Consider the following 24,286-nt stretch of genomic DNA (forward strand, 5'->3'; position numbering starts at 1 on the left):
TGTGCTAAAGTATGAGATGCTTATACCCAATACAATGCTGTACTTGGATCCAAACCTTAAAAGCCATTGTAACTGCTTAAATGTATGAAAATGCAATATGATGAATGAGTGAGGGGTCTGGGCTTTTATTTGGTGGATTTACCATTGAGAGTTCCCCCTACATTACTAATTTGTACCATACGATAACAGGAGAGGCAGCTGAGGTAGAGTATGGGACACTGAAGGCCTCCGTTATGTAATGAATTTGGGCTATAACCTTGTTGGGAGATTAGGGGGATATTATAATTATAAGCTATCGCAGCCCCTGTTGCTTACAACATGAGGCCACTTTTAAAAATGTTGTCAAGGGCTACACTAGTTCCCAATCTGCCCCCATATGATATGTAGTGCTGAGAACATGCCTGGGCACAACATGGCGCATGCAGCCAATGACCAGAATGTCAGCAATTTGAAATCACAGTGGCAGTTGGCCAGCTGTCACTGCAGCAGCCATTGCTAGTCATTGCGCTGAGGAGTAAGGAGTGTGTGACTGTGCTCCAGAGATGTTTCCCCCAATTAAGCCGAATGTTCACAGGATGTTGAGTGCTGCCAGGGGGAAATATAAATTTCCCTGGGAACTTCCAGGACAGGCAGATGATGTCTTTCCAGGCACTCAGACCTATGTCCAGGTGAGTGGTGATGGTTTCATGTTTATCCCATGTTGGTTTTATTTATTCATTACAGAAATATGTGTGTGGCCTGTGCTGGATCTCACCCCATAGCTATGGGATAGTGGATGTGTGTAAATGATTTACAGTAGTAATGTAATGACAATAAATTCTGTTGCTATATATAAACTTGCTGTAATATAATTTCTCTAACGTCCTAGTGGATGCTGGGGACTCCGAAAGGACCATGGGGAATAGCGGCTCCGCAGGAGACTGGGCACAAAAGTAAAAAGCTTTAGGACTACCTGGTGCACTCAGGCTCCTCCCCCTATGACCCTCCTCCAAGCCTCAGTTAGATTTTTGTGCCCGAACGAGACGGGTGCAGGCTAAGGGGCTCTCCTGAGCTGCTTAGTGTAAAAGTTTAAAGTAGGTTTTTTATTTTCAGTGAGACCTGCTGGCAACAGGCTCACTGCACCGAGGGACTAAGGGGAGAAGAAGCGAACTCACCTGCGTGCAGAGTGGATTGGGCTTCTTAGGCTACTGGACATTAGCTCCAGAGGGACGATCACAGGCCCAGCCATGGATGGGTCCCAGAGCCGCGCCGCCGTCCCCCTTACAGAGCCAGAAGACGGAAGAGGTCCGGAAAATCGGCGGCAGAAGACGTCCTGTCTTCAATAAGGTAGCGCACAGCACTGCAGCTGTGCGCCATTGCTCTCAGCACACTTCACACTCCGGTCACTGAGGGTGCGGGGCGCTGGGGGGGGGGCGCCCTGAGACGCAATAAAAACACCTTTTTTGGCAAAAAATACATCACATATAGCTCCTGGGCTATATGGATGTATTTAACCCCTGCCAATTTTTACATATAAAAGCGGGAGAAAGGCCGCCGAAAAAGGGGCGGAGCCTATCTCCTCAGCACACTGGCGCCATTTTTTCCTCACAGCTCCGTTGGAGGAAGGCTCCCTGACTCTCCCCTGCAGTCCTGCACTACAGAAGCAGGGTAAAACAAGAGAGGGGGGGCACTAAATTGGCATATAAATATATACAGCAGCTATATTAGGGAAAAACACTTATATAAGGTTATCCCTGTATATATATAGCGCTCTGGTGTGTGCTGGCAAACTCTCCCTCTGTCTCCCCAAAGGGCTAGTGGGTTCCTGTCCTCTATCAGAGCATTCCCTGTGTGTGTGCTGTGTGTCGGTACGTTGTGTCGACATGTATGAGGAGGAAAATGGTGTGGAGGCGGAGCAATTGCCTGTGTTAGTGATGTCACCCCCTAGGGAGTCGACACCTGACTGGATGGTCTTATGGAAAGAATTACGTGATAGTGTCAGCACTTTACAAAAGACTGTTGATGACATGAGACAGCCGGCAAATCAGTTAATACCTGTACAGGCGTCTCAAACACCGTCAGGGGCTCTAAAGCGCCCGTTACCTCAGGTCGATACAGACACAGACACGGACACTGACTCCAGTGTCGACGGTGAGGAAACAAACGTATTTTCCAGTAGGGCCACACGTTACATGATCACGGCAATGAAGGAGGTTTTGAACATTTCTGATACTACAAGTACCACAAAAAAGGGTATTATGTGGGGTGTGAAAAAACTACCCGTAGTTTTTCCCGAATCATATGAATTAAATGAGGTGTGTGATGAAGCGTGGGTTTCCCCCGATAAAAAACTGCTAATTTCTAAAAAGTTATTGGCATTATACCCTTTCCCGCCAGAGGTTAGGGCGCGTTGGGAAACACCCCCTAGCGTAGATAAGGCGCTCACACGCTTATCAAAACAAGTGGCGTTACCGTCCCCTGATACGGCCGCCCTCAAGGAACCAGCTGATAGGAAGCTGGAAAATATCCTTAAAAGTATATACACACATACTGGTATTATACTGCGACCAGCAATCGCCTCAGCCTGGATGTGCAGTGCTGGGGTGGCTTGGTCGGATTCCCTGACTGAAAATATTGATACCCTGGACAGGGACAATATATTATTGACTATAGAGCATTTAAAGGATGCATTTCTATATATGCGAGATGCACAGAGGGATATTTGCACTCTGGCATCAAGAGTAAGTGCGATGTCCATTTCTGCCAGAAGAGGATTATGGACGCGACAGTGGTCAGGGGATGCGGATTCCAAACGGCATATGGAAGTATTGCCGTATAAAGGGGAGGAGTTATTTGGGGTCGGTCTATCGGACCTGGTGGCCACGGCAACGGCTGGAAAATCCACCTTTTTACCCCAAGTCACCTCGCAGCAGAAAAAGATACCGTCTTTTCAGGCTCAGTCCTTTCGTCCCCATAAGGGCAAGCGGGCAAAAGGCCACTCATATCTGCCCCGGGGCAGAGGAAGGGGAAAAAGACTGCAGCAGACAGCCTCTTCCCACGAACAGAAGCCCTCCCCCGCTTCTGCCAAGTCCTCAGCATGACGCTGGGGCCTTACAAGCGGACTCAGGCACGGTGGGGGCCCGTCTCAAGAATTTCAGCGCGCAGTGGGCTCACTCGCAAGTGGACCCCTGGATCCTGCAGGTAGAATCTCAGGGGTACAAATTGGAATTCGAGACGTCTCCCCCTCGCCGGTTCCTGAAGTCTGCTTTACCAACGTCTCCCCCCGACAGGGAGGCGGTATTGGAAGCCATTCACAAGCTGTATTCCCAGCAGGTGATAATCAAGGTACCCCTCCTACAACAGGGAAAGGGGTATTATTCCACGCTGTTTGTCGTACCGAAGCCGGACGGCTCGGTGAGACCCATTTTAAATCTGAAATCCTTGAACACTTACATAAAAAGGTTCAAGTTCAAGATGGAGTCACTCAGAGCAGTGATAGCGAACCTGGAAGACTCTGGACATCAAGGATGCTTACCTCCATGTCCCAATTTGCCCTTCTCACCAAGGGTACCTCAGGTTTGTGGTACAGAACTGTCACTATCAGTTTCAGACGCTGCCGTTTGGATTGTCCACGGCACCCCGGGTCTTTACCAAGGTAATGGCCGAAATGATGATTCTTCTTCGAAGAAAAGGCGTCTTAATTATCCCTTACTTGGACAAGGTCCAGAGAACAGTTAGAGGTCGGAGTAGCACTATCTCAAGTAGTACTACGACAGCACGGATGGATTCTAAATATTCCAAAATCGCAGCTGATTCCGACGACACGTCTGCTGTTCCTAGGGATGATTCTGGACACAGTACAGAAAAAGGTGTTTCTCCCGGAGGAGAAAGCCAAGGAGTTATCCGACCTAGTCAGGAACCTCCTAAGACCAGGCCAAGTGTCAGTACATCAATGCACAAGGGTCCTGGGAAAGATGGTGGCTTCTTACGAAGCGATTCCATTCGGCAGATTCCACGCAAGAACTTTTCAGTGGGATCTGCTGGACAAATGGTCCGGATCGCATCTTCAAATGCATCAGCGGATAACCCTGTCTCCAAGGACAAGGGTGTCTCTCCTGTGGTGGTTACAGAGTGCTCATCTCCTAGAGGGCCGCAGATTCGGCATTCAGGATTGGGTCCTGGTGACCACGGATGCCAGCCTGAGAGGCTGGGGAGCAGTCACACAGGGAAGAAATTTCCAGGGCTTGTGGTCAAGCATGGAAACGTCACTTCACATAAATATCCTGGAACTAAGGGCCATTTACAATGCCCTAAGTCAGGCAAGACCTCTGCTTCAGGGTCAGCCGGTGTTGATCCAGTCGGACAACATCACGGCAGTCGCCCACGTAAACAGACAGGGCGGCACAAGAAGCAGGAGGGCAATGATGGAAGTGGCAAGGATTCTTCGCTGGGCGGAGAATCATGTGATAGCATTGTCAGCAGTGTTCATTCCGGGAGTGGACAACTGGGAAGCAGACTTCCTCAGCAGACACGATCTTCACCCGGGGGAGTGGGGACTTCACCCAGAAGTCTTCCACATGATTGTGAACCGTTGGGAAAAACCAAAGGTGGACATGATGGCGTCCCGCCTCAACAAAAAAACTGGACAGGTCAAGGGACCCTCAGGCAATAGCTGTGGACGCTCTGGTAACACCGTGGGTGTACCAGTCAGTGTATGTGTTCCCTCCTCTTCCTCTCATACCAAAAGTACTGAGAATCATAAGAAGGAGAGGAGTAAAGACTATACTCGTGGCTCCGGATTGGCCAAGAAGGACTTGGTACCCGGAAATTCAAGAGATGCTCACGGAAGACCAGTGGCCTCTACCTCTAAGAAAGGACCTGCTCCAGCAGGGACCATGTCTGTTCCAAGACTTACCGCGGCTGCGTTTGACGGCATGGTGGTTGAACGCCGGATCCTGAAGGAAAAAGGCATTCCGGATGAAGTCATCCCTACCCTGATCAAAGCCAGGAAGGATGTAACCGTACAACATTATCACCGTATTTGGCGTAAATATGTTGCGTGGTGCGAGGCCAGGAAGGCCCCTACGGAGGAATTTCAACTGGGTCGTTTCCTGCATTTCCTGCAAACAGGACTGTCTATGGGCCTCAAATTAGGGTCCATTAAGGTTCAAATTTCGGCCCTGTCAATATTCTTCCAAAAAGAACTGGCTTCTGTTCCTGAAGTTCAGACGTTTGTCAAGGGAGTACTGCATATACAGCCTCCTTTTGTGCCTCCAGTGGCACCTTGGGATCTCAATGTAGTTTTGGGATTCCTAAAATCACATTGGTTTGAACCACTCACCACTGTGGACTTAAAATATCTCACATGGAAAGTGGTAATGCTGTTAGCCCTGGCTTCAGCCAGGCGTGTCTCAGAATTGGCGGCTTTATCCTATAAAAACCCTTACCTAATTTTTCATACGGACAGGGCAGAATTGAGGACTCGTCCTCAATTTCTCCCTAAGGTGGTTTCAGCTTTTCACTTAAACCAGCCTATTGTGGTGCCTGCGGCTACTAGGGACTTGGAGGATTCCAAGTTGCTGGACGTAGTCAGGGCCCTGAAAATATATGTTTCCAGGACGGCTGGAGTCAGAAAATCTGATTCGCTGTTTATCCTGTATGCACCCAACAAGCTGGGTGCTCCTGCTTCTTAGCAGACGATTGCTCGTTGGATTTGTAGTACAATGCAGCTTGCACATTCTGTGGCAGGCCTGCCACAGCCAAAATCTGTAAAAGCCCATTCCACACGGAAAGTGGGCTCATCATGGGCGGCTGCCCGAGGGGTCTCGGCCTTACAACTTTGCCGAGCAGCTACTTGGTCAGGGGCAAACACGTTTGCTAAATTCTACAAATTTGATACCCTGGCTGAGGAGGACCTGGAGTTCTCTCATTCGGTGCTGCAGAGTCATTCGCACTCTCCCGCCCGTTTGGGAGCTTTGGTATAATCCCCATGGTCCTTTCGGAGTCCCCAGCATCCACTAGGACGTTAGAGAAAATAAGAATTTACTTACCGATAATTCTATTTCTCATAGTCCGTAGTGGATGCTGGGCGCCCATCCCAAGTGCGGATTGTCTGCATTACTTGTACATAGTTATTGTTACAAAAATCGGGTTATTGTTGTTGTGAGCCATCTTTTCAGAGGCTCCTTCTGTTATCATGCTGTTAACTGGGTTCAGATCACAAGTTGTACGGTGTGATTGGTGTGGCTGGTATGAGTCTTACCCGGGATTCAAGATCCTTCCTTATTGTGTACGCTCGTCCGGGCACAGTATCCTAACTGAGGCTTGGAGGAGGGTCATAGGGGGAGGAGCCAGTGCACACCAGGTAGTCCTAAAGCTTTTTACTTTTGTGCCCAGTCTCCTGCGGAGCCGCTATTCCCCATGGTCCTTTCGGAGTCCCCAGCATCCACTACGGACTATGAGAAATAGAGTTATCGGTAAGTAAATTCTTATTATATAATACATATATATATTATAATGTTTTTGCTTTAAAGGATAGTTTGTACCTTCTCTAGTATAAGTGTATTATATTATTACTAACCATCTCCTGCTGTCCTATTGAGCTTTTCCCTCACGTCATCCACTCTGTTACACAGTATGTATAATAATGTATGTTCTTAGTTACTTATGCTGGATCCTGTATGTATCTTCTTGCAGCTGCCCGCAATTCCTGAGGTTCCCCGTAAACATTATGGAAGATGTCCAGATGCTGAAGGCAGGAATTCGGCCTCTTATAACATCCAACTGCCTAAATTGTCTGGTAAATACAATTTTATTCTTCTGTCTGCGGACACCATTCATATAGACTAGTGCTGCCGGGGCCGTGGGTCTCATCTATGTGCTAGCAGCCAAATATTATTTAATTAGACAAATGGAGTTTATGGAGGCTGTCAGAGAACTTGGGTCTGCAGAGATGTGGAAGCCAGCATCAAGGGAGTGGTAGAATCCCGCCCTCCACACCTGCCCCAGGGACATCCCTTTCAGGATCCTTTACAATTCATGTGTGTGTGTGTGTGTGTGTGTGTGTGTGTGTGTGTGTGTGTGTGTGTGTGTGTGTGTGTGTATGTATATATATCTGTTCTGTGTAAAATACATCTGTGTATGTCAGCGAACAAGAGAGGTCCTCAATTTACTGTACATTTTACATCTGCAGAGATATATAATCCAGTACGAATAAGACCATCAGGACAGACGGAGATGGAGTGTATCAAACCTGTGCCTCCAAAGACTAAGGCAGCCAAACACCGTAAGTTTTTGTAATATTTCCACTTCTGTCGCTTTGTAAACAGAAAACGCTCTATAGTATTTTATGCTGAGACTTGTTCCAAGGGTGATCCACTCCAGCCATTAACATATATTTCTAATCTAACCGTGGTTCTTGCTCTGACCCATACCAGCCAATAAGGTGATTGTTTTTATTGTCTACACCGAACTAGATGGCCTTACCGTGACAGAGCTATGCGCACCAAATATTATGTTCCCCCGGCATCTCTGCCTGCAGAATTCCCAATTGTTTATTGTTTTATGAACACTGCGATGTTTCAGTGTCACCATTGGCACATAGGGGGTCATTCCGACCTGTTCACACGCAGTGGTTTTTCGCTGCTGTGCGAACTGGTGTGAAATGCGCATGCCCGACGACCGCTGTGCACGTGCGTGATGTCGCCCAGTGACAGGGGTCGCTGGGTTACGTCGCGGCTACCGACAGAAGCGGTCGCAACGGCGACCGCTAAGAAGATTGATAGGAAGGAGGCGTGGATGGGCGGATCCGGACCATTGGAGACCGTTTTCGTGGAGTGATGAGTAAAACACAGGGGTGTCCAGGACAATGGAGGGCGGAGGTGTGACGTCAAAGCCGGGCCCATCATCGCTGGAGCCATCGCACAGAGTAAGTATGTCCAGCCCTAGTCTACTTCTGCTTGATTTTTGTTTTTTAGCTTAGCAGGGCTGGACAAGCAATCGCAGCCCTGCTAAGCTAAAATACACTCCCCCATAGGCGTGGACTATTGATCGCAGCAGCAGCTAAAAGTTGCTGGCTGTGATCAACTCAGAATGACCACCATAGTGAGGAGAACATATTCGGCAATGATAGGGACAGTGGAAGAATGGTTCCAGATGAGTATATGTGTATTTAGTCTAACCCCCGCCCTAGAACATCATGAAGTCACAAAGAAGAGGCTGGGTCAGGAACACCTCGCTGGGTGCTGGGCGCGCGTCCTAAGTATGCCTTGACCAGTTCCATTGTAGCATACCATTCTACGCAGCCCACAAGCTTGGAAAAGGGTGCACACTGGGGCAGTAATGGTGCCCTAATGCCCATGCACTCCCTGGGTGGTGCCACTGGTTGCAACCTTCCCTTTATGACCCTGTGGCAGCCTAGTAGATGCAGACATTAGGCCACATCCCCTGTGATGTAGGTGGCCTTGGGGCCATGATGATATACCCTTCACACTTGCTCCTTGGATGTCCCTATTGTGAGCCAAGTATAGCAACTTTACCTACCTGTACACCTGCAAACATGTCACTGAGTCACAGAGCTTTGTGATCTGACATCTGCAATTCTCTGCATAATGACTGTGGTAGTATTACATAGTCTTCTAATAATCACCTGCACCAGGTGTGTGAGGGAGAGGCCTTGTGTGAGGTCTGACAGCACAGCCCATCTTTCCTACAGCTAAGTGTAACTAGTCCATGAGCTGAGGCTGCTATCAGTGATCCTTGTGTAATATTCATGTAACTGCTGCTGGTGACCCTGCAGTGTCTGACGTGTATAACACCTGTATGTATTGTCCTCAGCACCACAACGCTCCAGCAAAGTCCGCCGATCCACTAGTCACTGCCCGGAGGCCACTCGCCCATCTGTGCCCAGACAGCTGCCCAGTTCGGTCCCATCTCTTGGTGATGCACTAAATTTACTGTGTAACAATGACTGGTAAGTGAGGGACAGGGGAGGGTCAGTGCTGGGGGTTGTCACCTTTATCTTATGCTAGCCTCATACTTAGGTTTAACAATGAGTGATAGTCTAGTTGTCACTCGTAACTAATGTTACATGGTGCTCCAACCAATCAGCTCCTGTCCTGTGATTGAAAACTGAACATTAGGAGCTGATTGGCAGGACACCATTTTTGTATTGTTAAATATGCGGCAAGTCTGTGATAATAAATTAGCGTTGGCGCAATATTTCTATACAGACATTTATAGATCTTTATACTATGTATGGAAAAATGTCTAATAGACAATGTGTGCTGCCATACCAACCTACAGTAAGTCATTTCGTGCAGTGCACTGGCCTCAATGACATCTAAACATTAGTCAACAATAAATAAAAATAAGTAGAGTTATTAGGAATCCGTTGCAATGAACATTAAATCCATCCATAGTCATCTAGAACAGGGATTCTCATCTCCGGTCCCCAGCAGGGAATATTCGGAGAATAAATTTCGATGGGCGCAATTGCTGATTTATAGATAAGTCTACAGTATCTGTGTGTATGTAGAGATAGAGTGATGATGTGCTGACCAGGCCGTCTCAGGATCCGCTGTTTTAATCTTTTCAGGGAGAAAAAGATTGAGGGCATCAACATGGTGCGGTCCCTGTCTGCGTCCCATCCCTCAGTCGTCCTGGAGAGTCTTCATGCCCTCATCGTTGTGCTGACCATAGAGGTAAAGATATTTTCCATCTGTTTGGAGGGCTGACAACTGTGTGGTGTCCTTACTGCTTGTGAGGAGTAACTGTAACACAAGTACATTAGGTAGTGCTGGGTCTCATTGTCCGTCTCTACTAGATCTTCTCCCTGAATAAGAATTAGTTTATAGAGTTACATCATAGGGCAAAAAAGGCAAAACAATGCAGTCTATCGTGATAAATCCTGATACCGAGAGTTGCCATAAACTTGCATATTGTACGGTTTAAAGGTGACAGAAAGGAACCAGCTTTTCTCTTTTAAATCTCCATCCTACAGTGAGGGAGGGAGGTTACGTCCAGCAGGCCCTGTTTCTGAGGGGGTGTGGCCATGCCTCAATCTGAATAATATGTATTTAGCCTAATGTGCTGACAAATGGTAACCCTCCCTCACCTGGCTCAGCTGGGCCCCCATCCATTCTCCTCAGGCTGGCCAAGCACATGTCATTTCTACCTGTCCCACCCCACGTAACACGCCTGGTTATACATTGGGTAGGTATGATTGCATTCTCCATATGGGTAGATAAGTTGCAAGCATAGTGCAACATTGATTTTCACAGTTGAAGGAATTTGTGCATTGCCTTTTAATGTGATTCCGTATTGCTCAATATTAGTAGCAACATAGAGGGCTGGTCTCTTCCAGGTTGCTGGACCTGACATAGGAAATCAGCTGCATAAGGGACAATTCATGTTCCAGATCACTCCCCTCACAATACCAGGCTGCTAGAAGAATTATTTGTTTTGTGTGAGCACTTGTGTTAATCTCCGCATTGGTCTCTTGTGTTCCCCAACCACCTGTTTGTGTTACAGTAAACGTGGAAGAGGAATGTTGGCACATTTACATGTACGGAGCACAGTTACTAATAGTCACATGTACGGAGCACAGTTACTAATAGTCACATGTACGGAGCACAGTTACTAATAGTCACATGTATGGAGCACAGTTACTAATAGTCACATGTACGGAGCACAGTTACTAATAGTCACATGTACGGAGCACAGTTACTAATAGTCACATGTACGGAGCACAGTTACTAATAGTCACATGTACGGAGCACAGTTACTAATAGTCACATGTACGGAGCACAGTTACTAATAGTCACATGTATGGAGCACAGTTACTAATAGTCACATGTACGGAGCACAGTTACTAATAGTCACATGTACGGAGCACAGTTACTAATAGTCACATGTACGGAGCACAGTTACTAATAGTCACATGTACGGAGCACAGTTACTAATAGTCACATGTACGGAGCACAGTTACTAATAGTCACATGTACGGAGCACAGTTACTAATAGTCACATGTACGGAGCACAGTTACTAATAGTCACATGTACGGAGCACAGTTACTAATAGTCACATGTACGGAGCACAGTTACTAATAGTCACATGTACGGAGCACAGTTACTAATAGTCACATGTACGGAGCACAGTTACTAATAGTCACATGTACAGAGCACAGTTACTAATAGTCACATGTACCGAGCACAGTTACTAATAGTCACTTAGGGTGTGATACGGGATCCCGACGTTCAGGACGCCGGTGGTCAGAATACCGACACCAGCATCCCAACAGTGTATATTCCCACAGTGCTTTGGAAAGAATGTAACCCTAATCTTTACTCTCCCCATAGCCTAACCCTAATTCTCCCTTCCCGCAGCCTAACCCTAACCTCCCCATCCCGCAATCTAACGCACCCCCATGCAGCCTAGCCCTGACCTCCCTCTCCAGCAGCCTAACCCAAACCCTTCCACTATTATTATTATTATTATCCGTTATTTGTATGGCGCCACAAGGGGTCCGCAGCTCCCATTACACAGTACATAATCAAATGAGCAAACAAGAAAACAACACTTACAGTACAAGACAATATAGGACAGTTATAGAAAACCAGGGGTCAGGTATCATCAAAGGGAGTATGGAGTATAAGATCCATCCCACAGCCTAACCCTCACCACTCCCCTCCCGCTGCCTAACCCGCTGCCTAGTCCTGTCACTTATACGTTACAGTGTAACATGAACTCTGCATATGGTCCCTGAGATATAGGTGTCTAACATGGTCCTGTACAGTGATTGCAGCAAATATGGGGAAGTCTTACTTACTGACACAGTATTGTTGTTGTTTTTTTTAAAGCCTTTGATACATTTAGCCAAAACAAGAAGAGATAAGTTCAAGATGGTAAAATGTTGGTTCGAAATTAATTTGCCCTTGTTAACAGCAATTGGCCTAATGTGGCATTTGGAGAGCAGAAGAATGACCTCTTTACTGGGTTTCCTTGTGTGTCTTATATAATATCTCTCTTATCACATATGAAGGATGGTTGCTGAAAGCCGGGGTTATTTTCCCCTAACTTTCTGTTTGCACATTCTGTAGTAACATAGTAACATAGTATCTGAGGTTGAAAAAAGACAATTGTCCATCGAGTTCAACCTATTTGTGGTCTCCTATGCATGATGATTTGACTAAAATTTCTGACTGATGCTGCTGTCAGCCGTTGCATTTTATCCCTATTTATAGTAACTATAATGCATGACTATGCACCATACCCCTGGATATCCTTATCCATTAGGAATTTATCTAACCCATTCTTAAAGGTGTTGACAGATTCCGCCATTACAACTCCCCCGGGCAGGGAATTCCAAACACGTATTGTCCTTACCGTGAAAAAGCCTTTACGACGTATTGTGCGGAATCTCCTCTCCTCTAACCTGAGCGAGTGTCCACGAGTCCTCTGTGTTGATCTAACCAAAAACAGGTCCCGCGCAAGCTCTGTGTATTGTCCCCTTATATATTTGTAGATGTTGATCATATCCCCTCTTAGTCTCCGCTTTTCCAATGTAAACATGCCTAGTCTTTCAAGCCTTTCCTTGTATTCCATCGTCTCCATGCCCTTAATTAGTTTGGTCGTCCTCCTCTGTACCTTTTCTAGCTCCAGGATATCCTTTTTGTAGTACGGTGCCCAAAATTGTACACAGTATTCAAGGTGTGGTCTCACTAGTGATTTATATAACAGGAGTATAATACTCTCATCCCTAGCATCAATACCCCGTTTTATGCATGCTAATATCTTATTAGCCTTCTTTGCTGCAGTCATACTTTGGGTACTACTGCTTAGCTTGCTATCTATGAGGACACCTAAGTCCTTTTCCAGTACAGAATCCCCTAATTTTACTCCATTTAGTAGGTAGGTGTAATTTTTGTTCTTGTTACCACAGTGCATTACCTTACACTTGTCTGTGTTGAAGCGCATTCTCCATTTGGCTGCCCATGCTTCTAATTTAACTAAGTCGTTCTGAAGAGACTCGGCATCCTCCTCTGTATTTATAGCCTTACACAATTTGGTATCATCTGCAAAAATTGACACCATGCTCTCTAGACCTTCTGTTAGGTCGTTAATGAAAATATTGAACAATAGCGGTCCTAATACTGAGCCTTGCGGCACACCACTTAGCACTTCAGTCCAAGTTGAAAAAGATCCATTAACCACAACGCGCTGCTCCCTATTATCTAACCAGTTTTTGACCCAAGTGCATATTGTGCTTCCTAGCCCTGATTCTTGTAGCTTGTAGATAAGTCTCATGTGTGGTACAGTATCGAACGCTTTGGCAAAGTCTAAAAAGATTACATCCACGTCTTTACCCTGATCTAGGTTTGCGCTTACTGTTTCATAAAAGCCAAGTAAGTTGGTTTGACAGGATCTGTCCTTCATAAACCCATGTTGATTCCTTTTAATGACCTTATTGACTTCAAGGAACTTCTGAATACTATCTCTTAGAATACCTTCCAATACTTTCCCCACTATAGATGTAAGACTAACTGGTCTATAATTACCTGGTTCAGCTTTACTTCCCTTTTTGAATATAAGCACTACTTCCGCTATACGCCAGTCTTTGGGAACCATACCTGATATAACTGAATCCTTAAAGATCAAAGATAGCGGTTTTGCCAGTTCAGAGTGAAGCTCCCTTAGAACCCTTGGGTGAATACCATCGGGCCCTGGTGATTTATTAATCTTTAAATGTTTTAATCGGTCACAGACTACTTCCTCGCTTAAATAAGTACCTATCAGTGGGATATTCTCATTATTGAGATTGTGTGTCAGTCCCTGAATTGGGTCCTCTCTAGTGAATACTGTTGAAAAAAACTCATTTAGTGTGTCCGCTATGTCATTATCATTTTTGCTTAAGACTCCCAACTTGTCTTTTAAAGGGCCTATACTCTACTTCTTTAATCTCTTGCTATTAATGTATTTAAATAATTTTTTGGGATTCGCTTTGCTTTCCTTTGCTACTAGTTTTTCAGTTTCTACTTTAGCCGCTCTTATTTCCTTTTTGCAAATGTTGTTACATTCCTTATAGTGCTGAAATGACTCTGCTTCCCCGTCAGATTTGTATTTCTTAAATGCTCGCCTTTTCTTGCCCATAAGTTCCTTAATCTTTTTGTTAAGCCACATCGGTTTATGATTTTTATTCCTTTTTTTGCTGCTCATAGGAATAAATTTGAGTGTATTTTTAGCTAGCAGGAATTTTAGTACCTCCCATTTCTCTGCAGTATTTTTTCCTAAAAACAAACCTTCCCATTCAATATCCCTGAAAAATACCCTCATCTTTTCAAAATTTGCTTTGCTAAAGTTTAGAGTCCTAGTTGAGCCAGTATAGGGCTGTTTATGGAAACTGATATTGAATGTGACCATATTGTGGTCGCTGTTTCCTATGGGTTCCCCTACTATAATACCTGATACCAAATCCCCATTGTTTGTTAATACCAGGTCTAAGATTGCATTGTACCTAGTTGGTTTCTCAATTAGTTGGACTAAGTAGTTATCATTAAGTGTGTTTAAAAACATATTGCCCCTAGCAGTATCGCATGAATCGTTTTTCCAGTTTATCTCTGGATAGTTAAAATCTCCCATCACTACTATGTCTCCTACTCCTGCTGCTCTTTCAATTTGCTTTAGTAACAATTCCTCATCAGATGCGTTGATACCAGGCGGCCTATAGCATACACCCAATACTAACTTTTTTATTCCTTTTTCCCCGCATGCAATTTCTACCCCTAATGTCTCGACAGTGTCTAAAGTCCCCTCCTGAATATCTTCCCGTATATCAGGTTTTAAAAACGGCTTTACGTAAAGACACACCCCTCCACCCTTTTTATTTAGTCTGTCTCTCCTAAACAGTGTATAGCCCTCTAGATTGACTGTCCAATCATGAGATTCATCCCACCAAGTTTCAGTAATGCTTATAATATCATACTGTTTGCTTGCTGCAAGTATTTCTAGTTCACCCTTTTTACCAGTAATGCTTCTGGCGTTTACATACATACAACTAAGATAAGTATTTTCCCTTGCGTTAGGGACATCTTTCACCTTATGTAGCAATGATGACCTGTAATCGTCATTGGTTAGTGCTTTGGTAAAATCTCTTTTAGTACCCATGTTAGTAACCTTACCGCCTGCTCTTATCCTCCCCCCAACTTCTCCCCCATTTCGTTTACTACCGCCATCCCCACTATTCTCACTGCATGACCCGTAGTTTCTAGCTAAACCCTCCCCCCAGGCTCCTAGTTTAAAATCTCCTCCAACCTTCTAACCATCCTTCCACCCAGCACCGCTGCCCCCTCCTCAGTCAGGTGCAATCCGTCACGACAAAAGAGATGGCGCCTGACTGAGAAGTCCGCCCAGTGTTCCAGGAACACAAACCCCTCTTTCCTGCACCAATCTCTAAGCCACACATTTACCTCCCTAATCTCCCTCTGCCTCCCTGGACTAGCGCGTGGCACGGGTAATAATTCCGAGAATATTACCTTAGATGTCCTTGCCTTCAGTTTCTTTCCTAAGTCCCTATAGTCTTTCTTAAGGACATCCCACCTTCCGCTAACTTTGTCATTGGTGCCAACGTGCACCAAGACCGCCGGGTCTTTCCCAGCCCCTCCCAACAATCTATCTACCCGGTCCGCGATGTGCCGTACCCGAGCACCCGGGAGACAACAGACTGTACGGCGATCACGGTCCCAGTAGCAGATTGCCCTATCTGCCTTCCTGATGATAGAATCCCCTACCACCACCATCTGACTAGGTACCTCTCTTTCTTTTATCCCAACCGCGCCAGAGGAACCGCTCCTCTGGATGCTAGAGGGAGCAGTCTCCTCCGGCACCGTCATTTCTTCACTATCATCCTCCGATTCCTCGTCCAATCGGGCAAATTTGTTCGGGTTTGATAGTTCGGAGATGTCGAGCCTCCCCCTCATTTTCTTCCTTCTAACTGTGACCCAACTGGCTACCTGATCATCATCTTCTTCTACCAGTGACCCCTCCCGCAGCTCCTCCGTCTAAACTACGTCTAAACTACGTTCTGTCTAAACTACGCTCGAGATTGTGAATCTCCCTCAGTCGCGTAACGGTTTGCTCTAGATCAGTTACCTGGGCTTCCAGGGCAACAGTTTGCACACACCTCGTGCAGATGTAATCACACTGGGCTGGTAGCTCCAGGTGTGCATACATCTTGCACGACATGCACTGAGTGAGGTCCCCAATCACAGCCCCTCCCATATTGTTTATAAGGTCTAACTCCCTGTTACTCTCAAAGAAAAAGCAGAAAAAATAAAAAGTAGAAGACAAGCAATCTCACTTATACAATAATTAAGCTGGCTTATACTTATCTATCTTTGTGCGGTTCTTGGTCCTTCACTTTTATGCAGCCGTAGTACTCTCTCCTGCGGCACCTATACTCCACTTAGCAGTTGCAGTTGTTCCAGCTCACTGCACCTCCTTTTCACTCGGCTTCCAGCTCCTGCTAATAAAAAAAAAATGCCCCTCACACACGCACAATCACAGCCCCTCTGCTACTCCAAGTAAGAGACCCTCTCACTCACTCACAAGGTCAGCCCCTTGCAGCCTCACCAGAAGTTTAATGGTACTGCAAATGTGTGTTCCTGATTGTGTATTATAAAACTCACCTTTTTCAGTATTCTAACTCACCTTTTTGCTGTTTACAACTCACACTTAGAAATCCAAGCAGCACTTAAAAAAGACAAGCCTTTACACAGAGCAAGCTCCAAAGAGTCTAATCACTGCTTATATAGGCTCAGCCAGCTGCTTTAATCAGCCCCTCCTCCTCCTGATTACTCACACCTGAGTTAACCCCTCTGACTTTTCACCTCACACTTTTTTTTTCCCCCTCCAAAAACCCCCCCAGTAAAACCTCTATTTATACATTGCAGGTGAAGAACTTGTCCTCCAAAGTCTCCCGAGCAGCTATCGGGTGTTTAGCTGCCATGTTTGTACACCAGGGGAAGAACATGGACAGAGAAGTGGAGCACTGCGCACTTGTCCTCCTATCCAGGGTGGGAGACTCCAACCTATTCATACGGGAGGAGGTGGACAAAGCGCTACAGGCCGCGGTGGAGAATGTGACACCAATACGAGCTCTAACGTCCCTTATAAATGGAGGACTAAGGTAAGGTCACACGGTGGTGAGATTATCACTATATAATCTACGTCTGGATTATATAATGTACAATTAGCCATTTGTGTTCTATAGTTAGTACTTGGACACTTGTCGTGCTGGTGCTGATATCCATTCATGTTTCATCTGTAGCCATTTGAACGCTGCCATCAGGAGTTGTGCAGCCAAACACATGTGTCATCTGGTGGAGAGACTGGGACAGAGGCGCGTTCTATGTGGGCAAGGAGCCATCACCGCAAGAGCTATCCCCGCAATAGCACGGTGTGTCCAGGATAGCTCTCAGGACACCAGGTTAGTAGTCTGCTGTGCTCCCACATAGGGAAATAGATGATGGGGCTCCTCAAAGATTTTACCGTTATAATCAGTGATATCACTACATGAGTGCGCCCACTCCCGGGTGTCACCCGCCGAAGGGTGACACCAAAATGCCGGGTCCTCTTCAGTGACAGGAGCCGGATGCTGCAGTGTGACATTATGTGCAGTACTCGGCTTCTGTCACAGTGTAGGAGCCGGCACTGCAGACAGACAGCCTCCAAGGGCAGACCAGCATCTCCGGGGCCCCTAAAGGAACAAAAGCAGGGGTCAGGGTGTGAGAACCCGCCCCCTTCCCACAAAGCCACACTCCCTTGTTAGCAACACGCACACGTATGGAGTATTTCACCAGCAACGGGTGTCACCAAGACTAGTGATGCCCCTGGTTATAATTATCCGCGCTCCCTACTGTATTAGAGGGCAGGTGGCACAGCCATAGACAGCAGCCCTTGTCCTCCGCTGAATGATTGTACAGGAGAATAAGGAGCACTTGTAGGTGTTGGCCCAGGCCCATTGACGTTTCTATAATGGGTGCAGTGTGTGCGGTGCACATGGGCCCCTGAGTGCCGAGGGGCTCACACCGCACACAGTGCACCCATTTCTCCTATACTTACCTTTCCGGAGTCCATTGCTGACCGTGTGTGGGCCCCCTCCTCTCCTGTAGCCATCGCGCCGCTGCTAGTGCACTGACCACTAGAGACTCTGGCACAGTGCCAGAGTCTACAGCACTCAGAGCACTAGCAGCGGCGCGACGGCTACGGGAGAGGAGGGGGCCCACACACGGAGTCTGGACACAGGTCCCTCCTCTCTAGAGATGCCCCTGCCCAGGCTGATACCTCTATGTGCTTATGTTCAGGTCATATCCCTGGTCTCAGATTGGCTGATTACATAGTTACACACATGTTTCTCTGTTGCAGGTTCTATGGCAGAAAGATGCTTCACTACCTGAGATCTCATCCGGACTTTGAGAAAGCCCTGCACACATATGTCCCAAGCAGGGAGCTGCAGTATATAAAAGATATCTTAAAACGCCTGTAAATAAATGTTATATAACTTGTGGTTTCATGTACTTTTGTGGTAAGTGTGCATCTTATATAGTGTGTAGAACACCCTACTGCCCTCACAGTGAGTTTAGAGCGTGATGGTGCATTCTGTACCAGACGCAATACAATGCCCAGCAAATCCTGTATACACAGGCTGCCACTGTTTAACCCAGTTGTTCCCAAACTTGGTCCTCAAGGAACCCCAGCAGTTCATGTTTTCCAGGTCTACTCACAATATCACAGGTGAAATAATTACCACCACCTGTGGATATTTTTAAATGTGTCAGTGAGTAATGAGTACATCTGTGTACCTGCCGGGTGACCTGGGAAATGTGTCAGTGAGTGATGAATACACCCGTGTACCTGCCGGGTGACCTGGGAAATGTGTCAGTTAGTAATGAATACAACTGTGCACCCACCAGGTGACCTGGAAAATATTAACTGGGTGGGGTCATTGGGGACCGAGTTTGGGAACCACTGGTTTAACCCCTGCATTGGGTAATTGGTGTGGCGGTTTACTGCAGCTACCCCTGAGGGTGACCTAGGAAATGTGTGAGTGAGTAATAAATACACCTGTGCTGCTGCTGGGTGACTTGGGAAATGTGTCAGTGAGTAATGACTGCACCTGTGCACCTGCTGTATGACCTGGGAAATGTGTTGTTGAGTAATGACTACATCTGTGCACCTGCTATGTGACCTAAAAAACATGAACTGGGTGGGGTTCTTGAGGACTGAGTTTGGGAACCACTGGTTTAACCCCTGCATTAGGTAATTGGTGTGGCAGGTTACTGCAGCTACCCCTGAGGATGACCTGGGAAATGTCAGTGAGTAATGAATACACCTGTACACATGCTGGGTGACCTGAGAAATGTGTCATGAGTAATGAATACACCAGTACACATGTTCGGTGACCTTGAGTAATGAATACATCTGTGCATATGCTAGATGACCTAGGAAATGTGTGAGTGAGTAATGACGACACTTATGCACCTGCTGGGAGACCTGGTAAATGTGTCAGTGAGTAATGACTACACATGTGCTCCTCCTGGGTGACCTAGGAAATGTGTCAGTGAGTAATGACTGCACCTGTTTACCTGCTGGGTGACCTGGGATATGTGTAAGTAAGCAATGATTACACCTGTGCTCCAGCTGCGTGACTTGCGAAATGTGTGAGTGAGTAATGACTACACATGTGCACCTGCTGGGTGACCTGGGAAATGTGTCAGTGAGTAATAACTACACCTGTGCTCCTGCTGGGTGACCTGGGAAATATGTCAGTGAGTAATGACTGCACCTGTGCTCCTGCTGGGTAACCTGGGAAATGTGTCTGTGAGTAATGACTGCACCTGCTGGGTGACCTGGGAAATGTGTTGTTGAGTAATGACTACACCTGTACACCTGCTAGGTGACCTAGAAAACATGAACTGGGTGGGATCCTTGAGGACTGAGTTTGGGAACCACTGGTTTAACCCCTGCATTGAGTAATTGGTGTAGCGGGTTACTGCAGCTACCCCTGTGAGTGACCTGAGAAATGTGTCAGTGAGTAATGAATACACCTGTACACATGCTAGGTGACCTAGAAAACATGAACTGGGTGGGATCCTTGAGGACTGAGTTTGGGAACCACTGGTTTAACCCCTGAATTGAGTAATTGGTGTAGCGGGTTACTGCAGCTACCCCTGTGAGTGACCTGAGAAATGTGTCAGTAAATAATGACTACACCTGTACACCTGCTAGGTGACCTAGAAAACATGAACTGGGTGGGATCCTTGAGGACTGAGTTTGGGAACCACTGGTTTAACCCCTGCATTGAGTAATTGGTGTAGCGGGTTACTGCAGCTACCCCTGTGAGTGACCTGAGAAATGTGTCAGTGAGTAATGAATACACCTGTGCACGTGCTAGGTGACCTAGAAAACATGAACTGGGTGGGGTCCTTGAGGACTAAGTTTGGGAATGACTGGTTTAGCCCCTGCATTGGGTAATTGTTGTGTCGGATTACTGCAGCAACCCCTGAGGGTGACCTGGGAAATGTGTGAGTAATGAATACATCTGTGCATATGCTAGATGACCTGGGAAATGTATGAGTGAGTAATGACTACACCTGTGCACCTTCTGGGTGGCCTGAGAAATGTGTCAGTGAGTAATGACTACACCTGTGCACTTGCCGGGTGACCTGGGAAATATGTGAGTGAGTAATGACTACACCTGTGCACCTGCTGTGTGTCCTGGGAAATGTGTGAGTGAGTAATAAATACACCTGTGCACATGCTGGGTAACCTGGGAAATGTATCAGTGAGTATTGACTGCACCTGTGCACCTGCTGGGTGACCTGGGAAATGTGTTGTTGCGTAATGACTATACCTGTGCATCTGCTAGGTGACCTAGAAAACATGAACTGGGTGGCATCCTTGAGTACTGAGTTTGGGAACCACTGGTTTAACCCCCGCATTGGGTAATTGGTGTGGCGGGTTACTGCAGCTACCCCTGAGGGTGACCTGAGAAATGTGTCAGTGAGTAATGAATTGTTAGGGTCTCCTGCCCTGTGCTGCCACGTCGTCATGGCAACCGGGAGACAAGTGCTAGTGGAGTAACCTGAGCGCAGCTGATACTCCGGTTCGGGTCTTTTGCTGTGCAGTGGTTATAGGCTCTGTGCACGGCAGGGGATCCGGTGCTGGTTTTTGTGCTCACAGTCTGTGAGGTCTGAGTGGGGCGTGGACAGCACCTGCTTTATAAGGCCTCTTTTCAGGGTAAGCAGATGCTGCTGAATCTCTGTTGGTTAGTCAGTTCATGAAAGTTAGCCAGTACTGTGTAGCTTTGTATTTGTTTGTTGCTTACTGCAAATAGGCCTGGGGATTTGGTATTACACTCTGCCAATCCAGACCTAGCAGTAAGACTGGAGTCAGTCGTTTAGCTTGCTGGGGTTCTGTTATTACTCTGTGAACTTAGCAAGTTTGCGGCTGTATTCTAACACTTGCCTGTCTAATCCTGTCTCACTGTGCTAGGTGTCAGGGGTCAGTTTAGTGGCAGTAAGCTTAAACCTGTGCACTGCAAGTGAGAATCAGGATTGTGGAGGCTCTCCTTGTGTCTATCATTCCATCTCTGACCAAGGAGTTTACTGCCACACCCGTTGGTAACCCTTTAGGGTTTTGCTGTTGCCCTTAGCAACAGCATTTCGGGTTCTCTACGTATTAAAACACAACATCTTGCTTTTTACATCTGAGCAGTTCTAATACAAGGGAGATACCCAGTTCCTTAGCCTCTGGGCTTCTCTGTTCACTGTGTGTGTATTTTGTTACCCTATCACCTTCTGTGTACGTTATGTCATATTCCCCAGTTTGTCTGTGAGTCCATTTGTTTTGCATAACAGTTCAAACACCAGTACATTCCTGCAGACACTGGAGTGCATAACAGTTCTGACACTAGTACTTTCCTGCAGGCACTGGTGTGCATAACATATTCAGCAGCCTAATACTCCTGTTGAAATTTTGTGGGAATATGGAGCATACCCCTCAAAATACGTTGCAACAGGTGGTCGATCAGGTGCAGGTCCTGACTCGGCAATTTAATGATTTGTCCATTAAAATGCACACCTCCCAGGCTGCTGGCGGAGCTCCCGCAGCAGCAGCACCTGCAGGGGTTAAGGAGCCGAAAGTAAATCTCCCGGATCGTTTTTCTGGAGATCGCTCGCAGTTCTTTTGTTTCAAGGAGAGCTGCAAGCTATACTTCCGGCTTAGGCCTCAGTCTTCTGGGTCGGAGATTCAGCGGGTGGGCATAGTGATTTCCTTGCTACAAGGAGACCCACAGGTCTGGGCATATGGGTTGCAGCCTGACTGTCCGTCGCTTAAAAGTGTTGATGCTTTTTTTACGGCACTGGGCATGTTGTATGATGACCCTGACAAGACGGCCTCAGCCGAGGCTCAGATTTCGATCCTTAAGCAAGGGCGAAGGCCAGTTGAGGTTTACTGTACGGAGTTTCGGAGGTTGGCCCTTGATACCCAGTGGAATGACCCAGCCCTGAGACACCAGTACCGAAGAGGTCTTTCTAACCAGATAAAGGACCAACTGGTACAATATCCCTTGCCTGATAGCTTGGATCAGCTCATGCAGTTATCCATCCGGGTGGATAGACGGCTGAGAGAGCATAGGCTTGAAAGGGAGACTGAGATTTCCTTCCTTCCCAAGGGAACCTCAGACTCTGAGGAATTTTCTGAGGAGCCTATGCAGATTGGGGCTACCCGCCTCTCCTCGCGTGAGAAGACGCGGAGGAGACAGCAGGGGTTCTGTTTGTACTGTGGGAATAAAGGTCATGTGGTAGTATCATGCCCAGAAAAGCCGGAAAACTTCAGGGCCTGAGGGTGATGGGAAATATCCTGTCAGGCCAGAAGTCAGAATTTCCCAAAAAGACTTTTATCATTCCGGTGACCTTGAAGATCCTCGGTCAAACTGTCAAGACTGAGGCCTTTGTGGACAGTGGGGCCGACGGGGTTTTTATGGACCGCCAATTCGCCCTAAAACACTCTGTTCCCTTAGTACCCTTGGCATCGGAAATTGAGATTTGTGGGTTAAACGGGGAACCATTATCCCAAGGTAAAATTACCTCTTGCACTAGCCAGATTTCTTTGTTTATTGGAGCCACACACTCTGAAAAATTGTCCTTTTATGTGACTGTCTGTACTTTTGCCCCATTGGTGTTGGGGTTACCCTGGTTAAGGGCCCACAATCCTCAATTTGACTGGGTCTCTGGGGAGATTCTTAGTTGGGGTACTGATTGTTTCAGGAGTTGCTTGAGCCTTCCAGTCAGGCTCTCGCAGCTAAGTTTGCCAGGATTGCCAGGGTGTTATGCAGATTTTGCGGACGTGTTCTCCAAAAAAGTTGCAGAGGTACTACCTCCCCATCGCCCCTATGACTGTGCCATTGATTTGTTGCCAAATGCTAAGCTTCCCAAGAGCAGGTTGTACTCCCTGTCACGTCCTGAGACTCAGGCTATGGCAGAGTACATTCAGGAGAACTTGGCTAAGGGATTTATCAGACCTTCACAGTCTCCAGTTGGGTCGGGGTTCTTCTTCGTGGGTAAAAAGGACGGTTCGTTGCGACCCTGCATCGACTTCAGGGAATTGAACCGTATCACGATTAAAAACTCATACCCACTGCCTCTCATTTCGGTCTTGTTTGACCAGCTTCGTACTGCCACCATTTTTTCTAAGATTGACCTACGCGGTGCGTACAATCTAATCCGAATAAGAGAGGGGGATGAATGGAAGACTGCCTTTAATACCCACTCAGGGCATTATGAATATTTGGTGATGCCTTTTGGGCTCTGTAATGCCCCGGCAGTCTTCCAGGATTTCATGAATGATGTGCTCAGGGAATATTTGGATAGATTCTTAGTTGTATACTTAGATGACATCCTAATCTTCTCCCATTCCCTGGAGGAACATCGGAAGCATGTACGCTTAGTCCTCCAGAAACTCAGAGACCACCGGCTTGGGGCGAAGCTGGAGAAGTGCGAATTTGAAGTTCAGCAAATCGCATTTCTAGGATATATTATCTCCCCAGAAGGTTTCCAAATGGAGGGTTCCAAGGTACAAGCAGTCCTGGATTGGGTGCAGCCCACTAGTTTGAAGGCGCTTCAGCGTTTCCTGGGCTTTGCGAATTTTTATAGACGATTTATCGCTGGATTTTCGTCTATAGTGGCGCCCTTGGTGGCACTCACTAAGAAAGGGGCGGATGTTGCTCACTGGTCTTGTGAGGCGAAAGCG

General features: G+C 46.8%; 1 protein-coding gene across 1 annotated transcript; it reads left to right on the plus strand.

Annotated features, from left to right (window-relative positions):
* Window positions 1–467: 467 nt before the first annotated feature.
* On the plus strand, window positions 468–18,542 carry LOC135068834 (TOG array regulator of axonemal microtubules protein 1-like). The gene is made up of 8 exons (XM_063964631.1): window positions 468–668; window positions 6,676–6,778; window positions 7,172–7,264; window positions 8,815–8,950; window positions 9,575–9,680; window positions 16,927–17,162; window positions 17,304–17,462; window positions 18,401–18,542. Exons 1-8 carry the CDS (start codon window positions 543–545, stop codon window positions 18,519–18,521), a joined length of 1,080 nt encoding a protein of 359 aa, XP_063820701.1. The 5' UTR covers window positions 468–542; the 3' UTR covers window positions 18,522–18,542.
* Window positions 18,543–24,286: the final 5,744 nt, after the last annotated feature.

The sequence above is a fragment of the Pseudophryne corroboree genome, chromosome 1 (assembly GCF_028390025.1).
Source record: "Pseudophryne corroboree isolate aPseCor3 chromosome 1, aPseCor3.hap2, whole genome shotgun sequence".
Lineage (NCBI taxonomy): Eukaryota > Metazoa > Chordata > Amphibia > Anura > Myobatrachidae > Pseudophryne > Pseudophryne corroboree.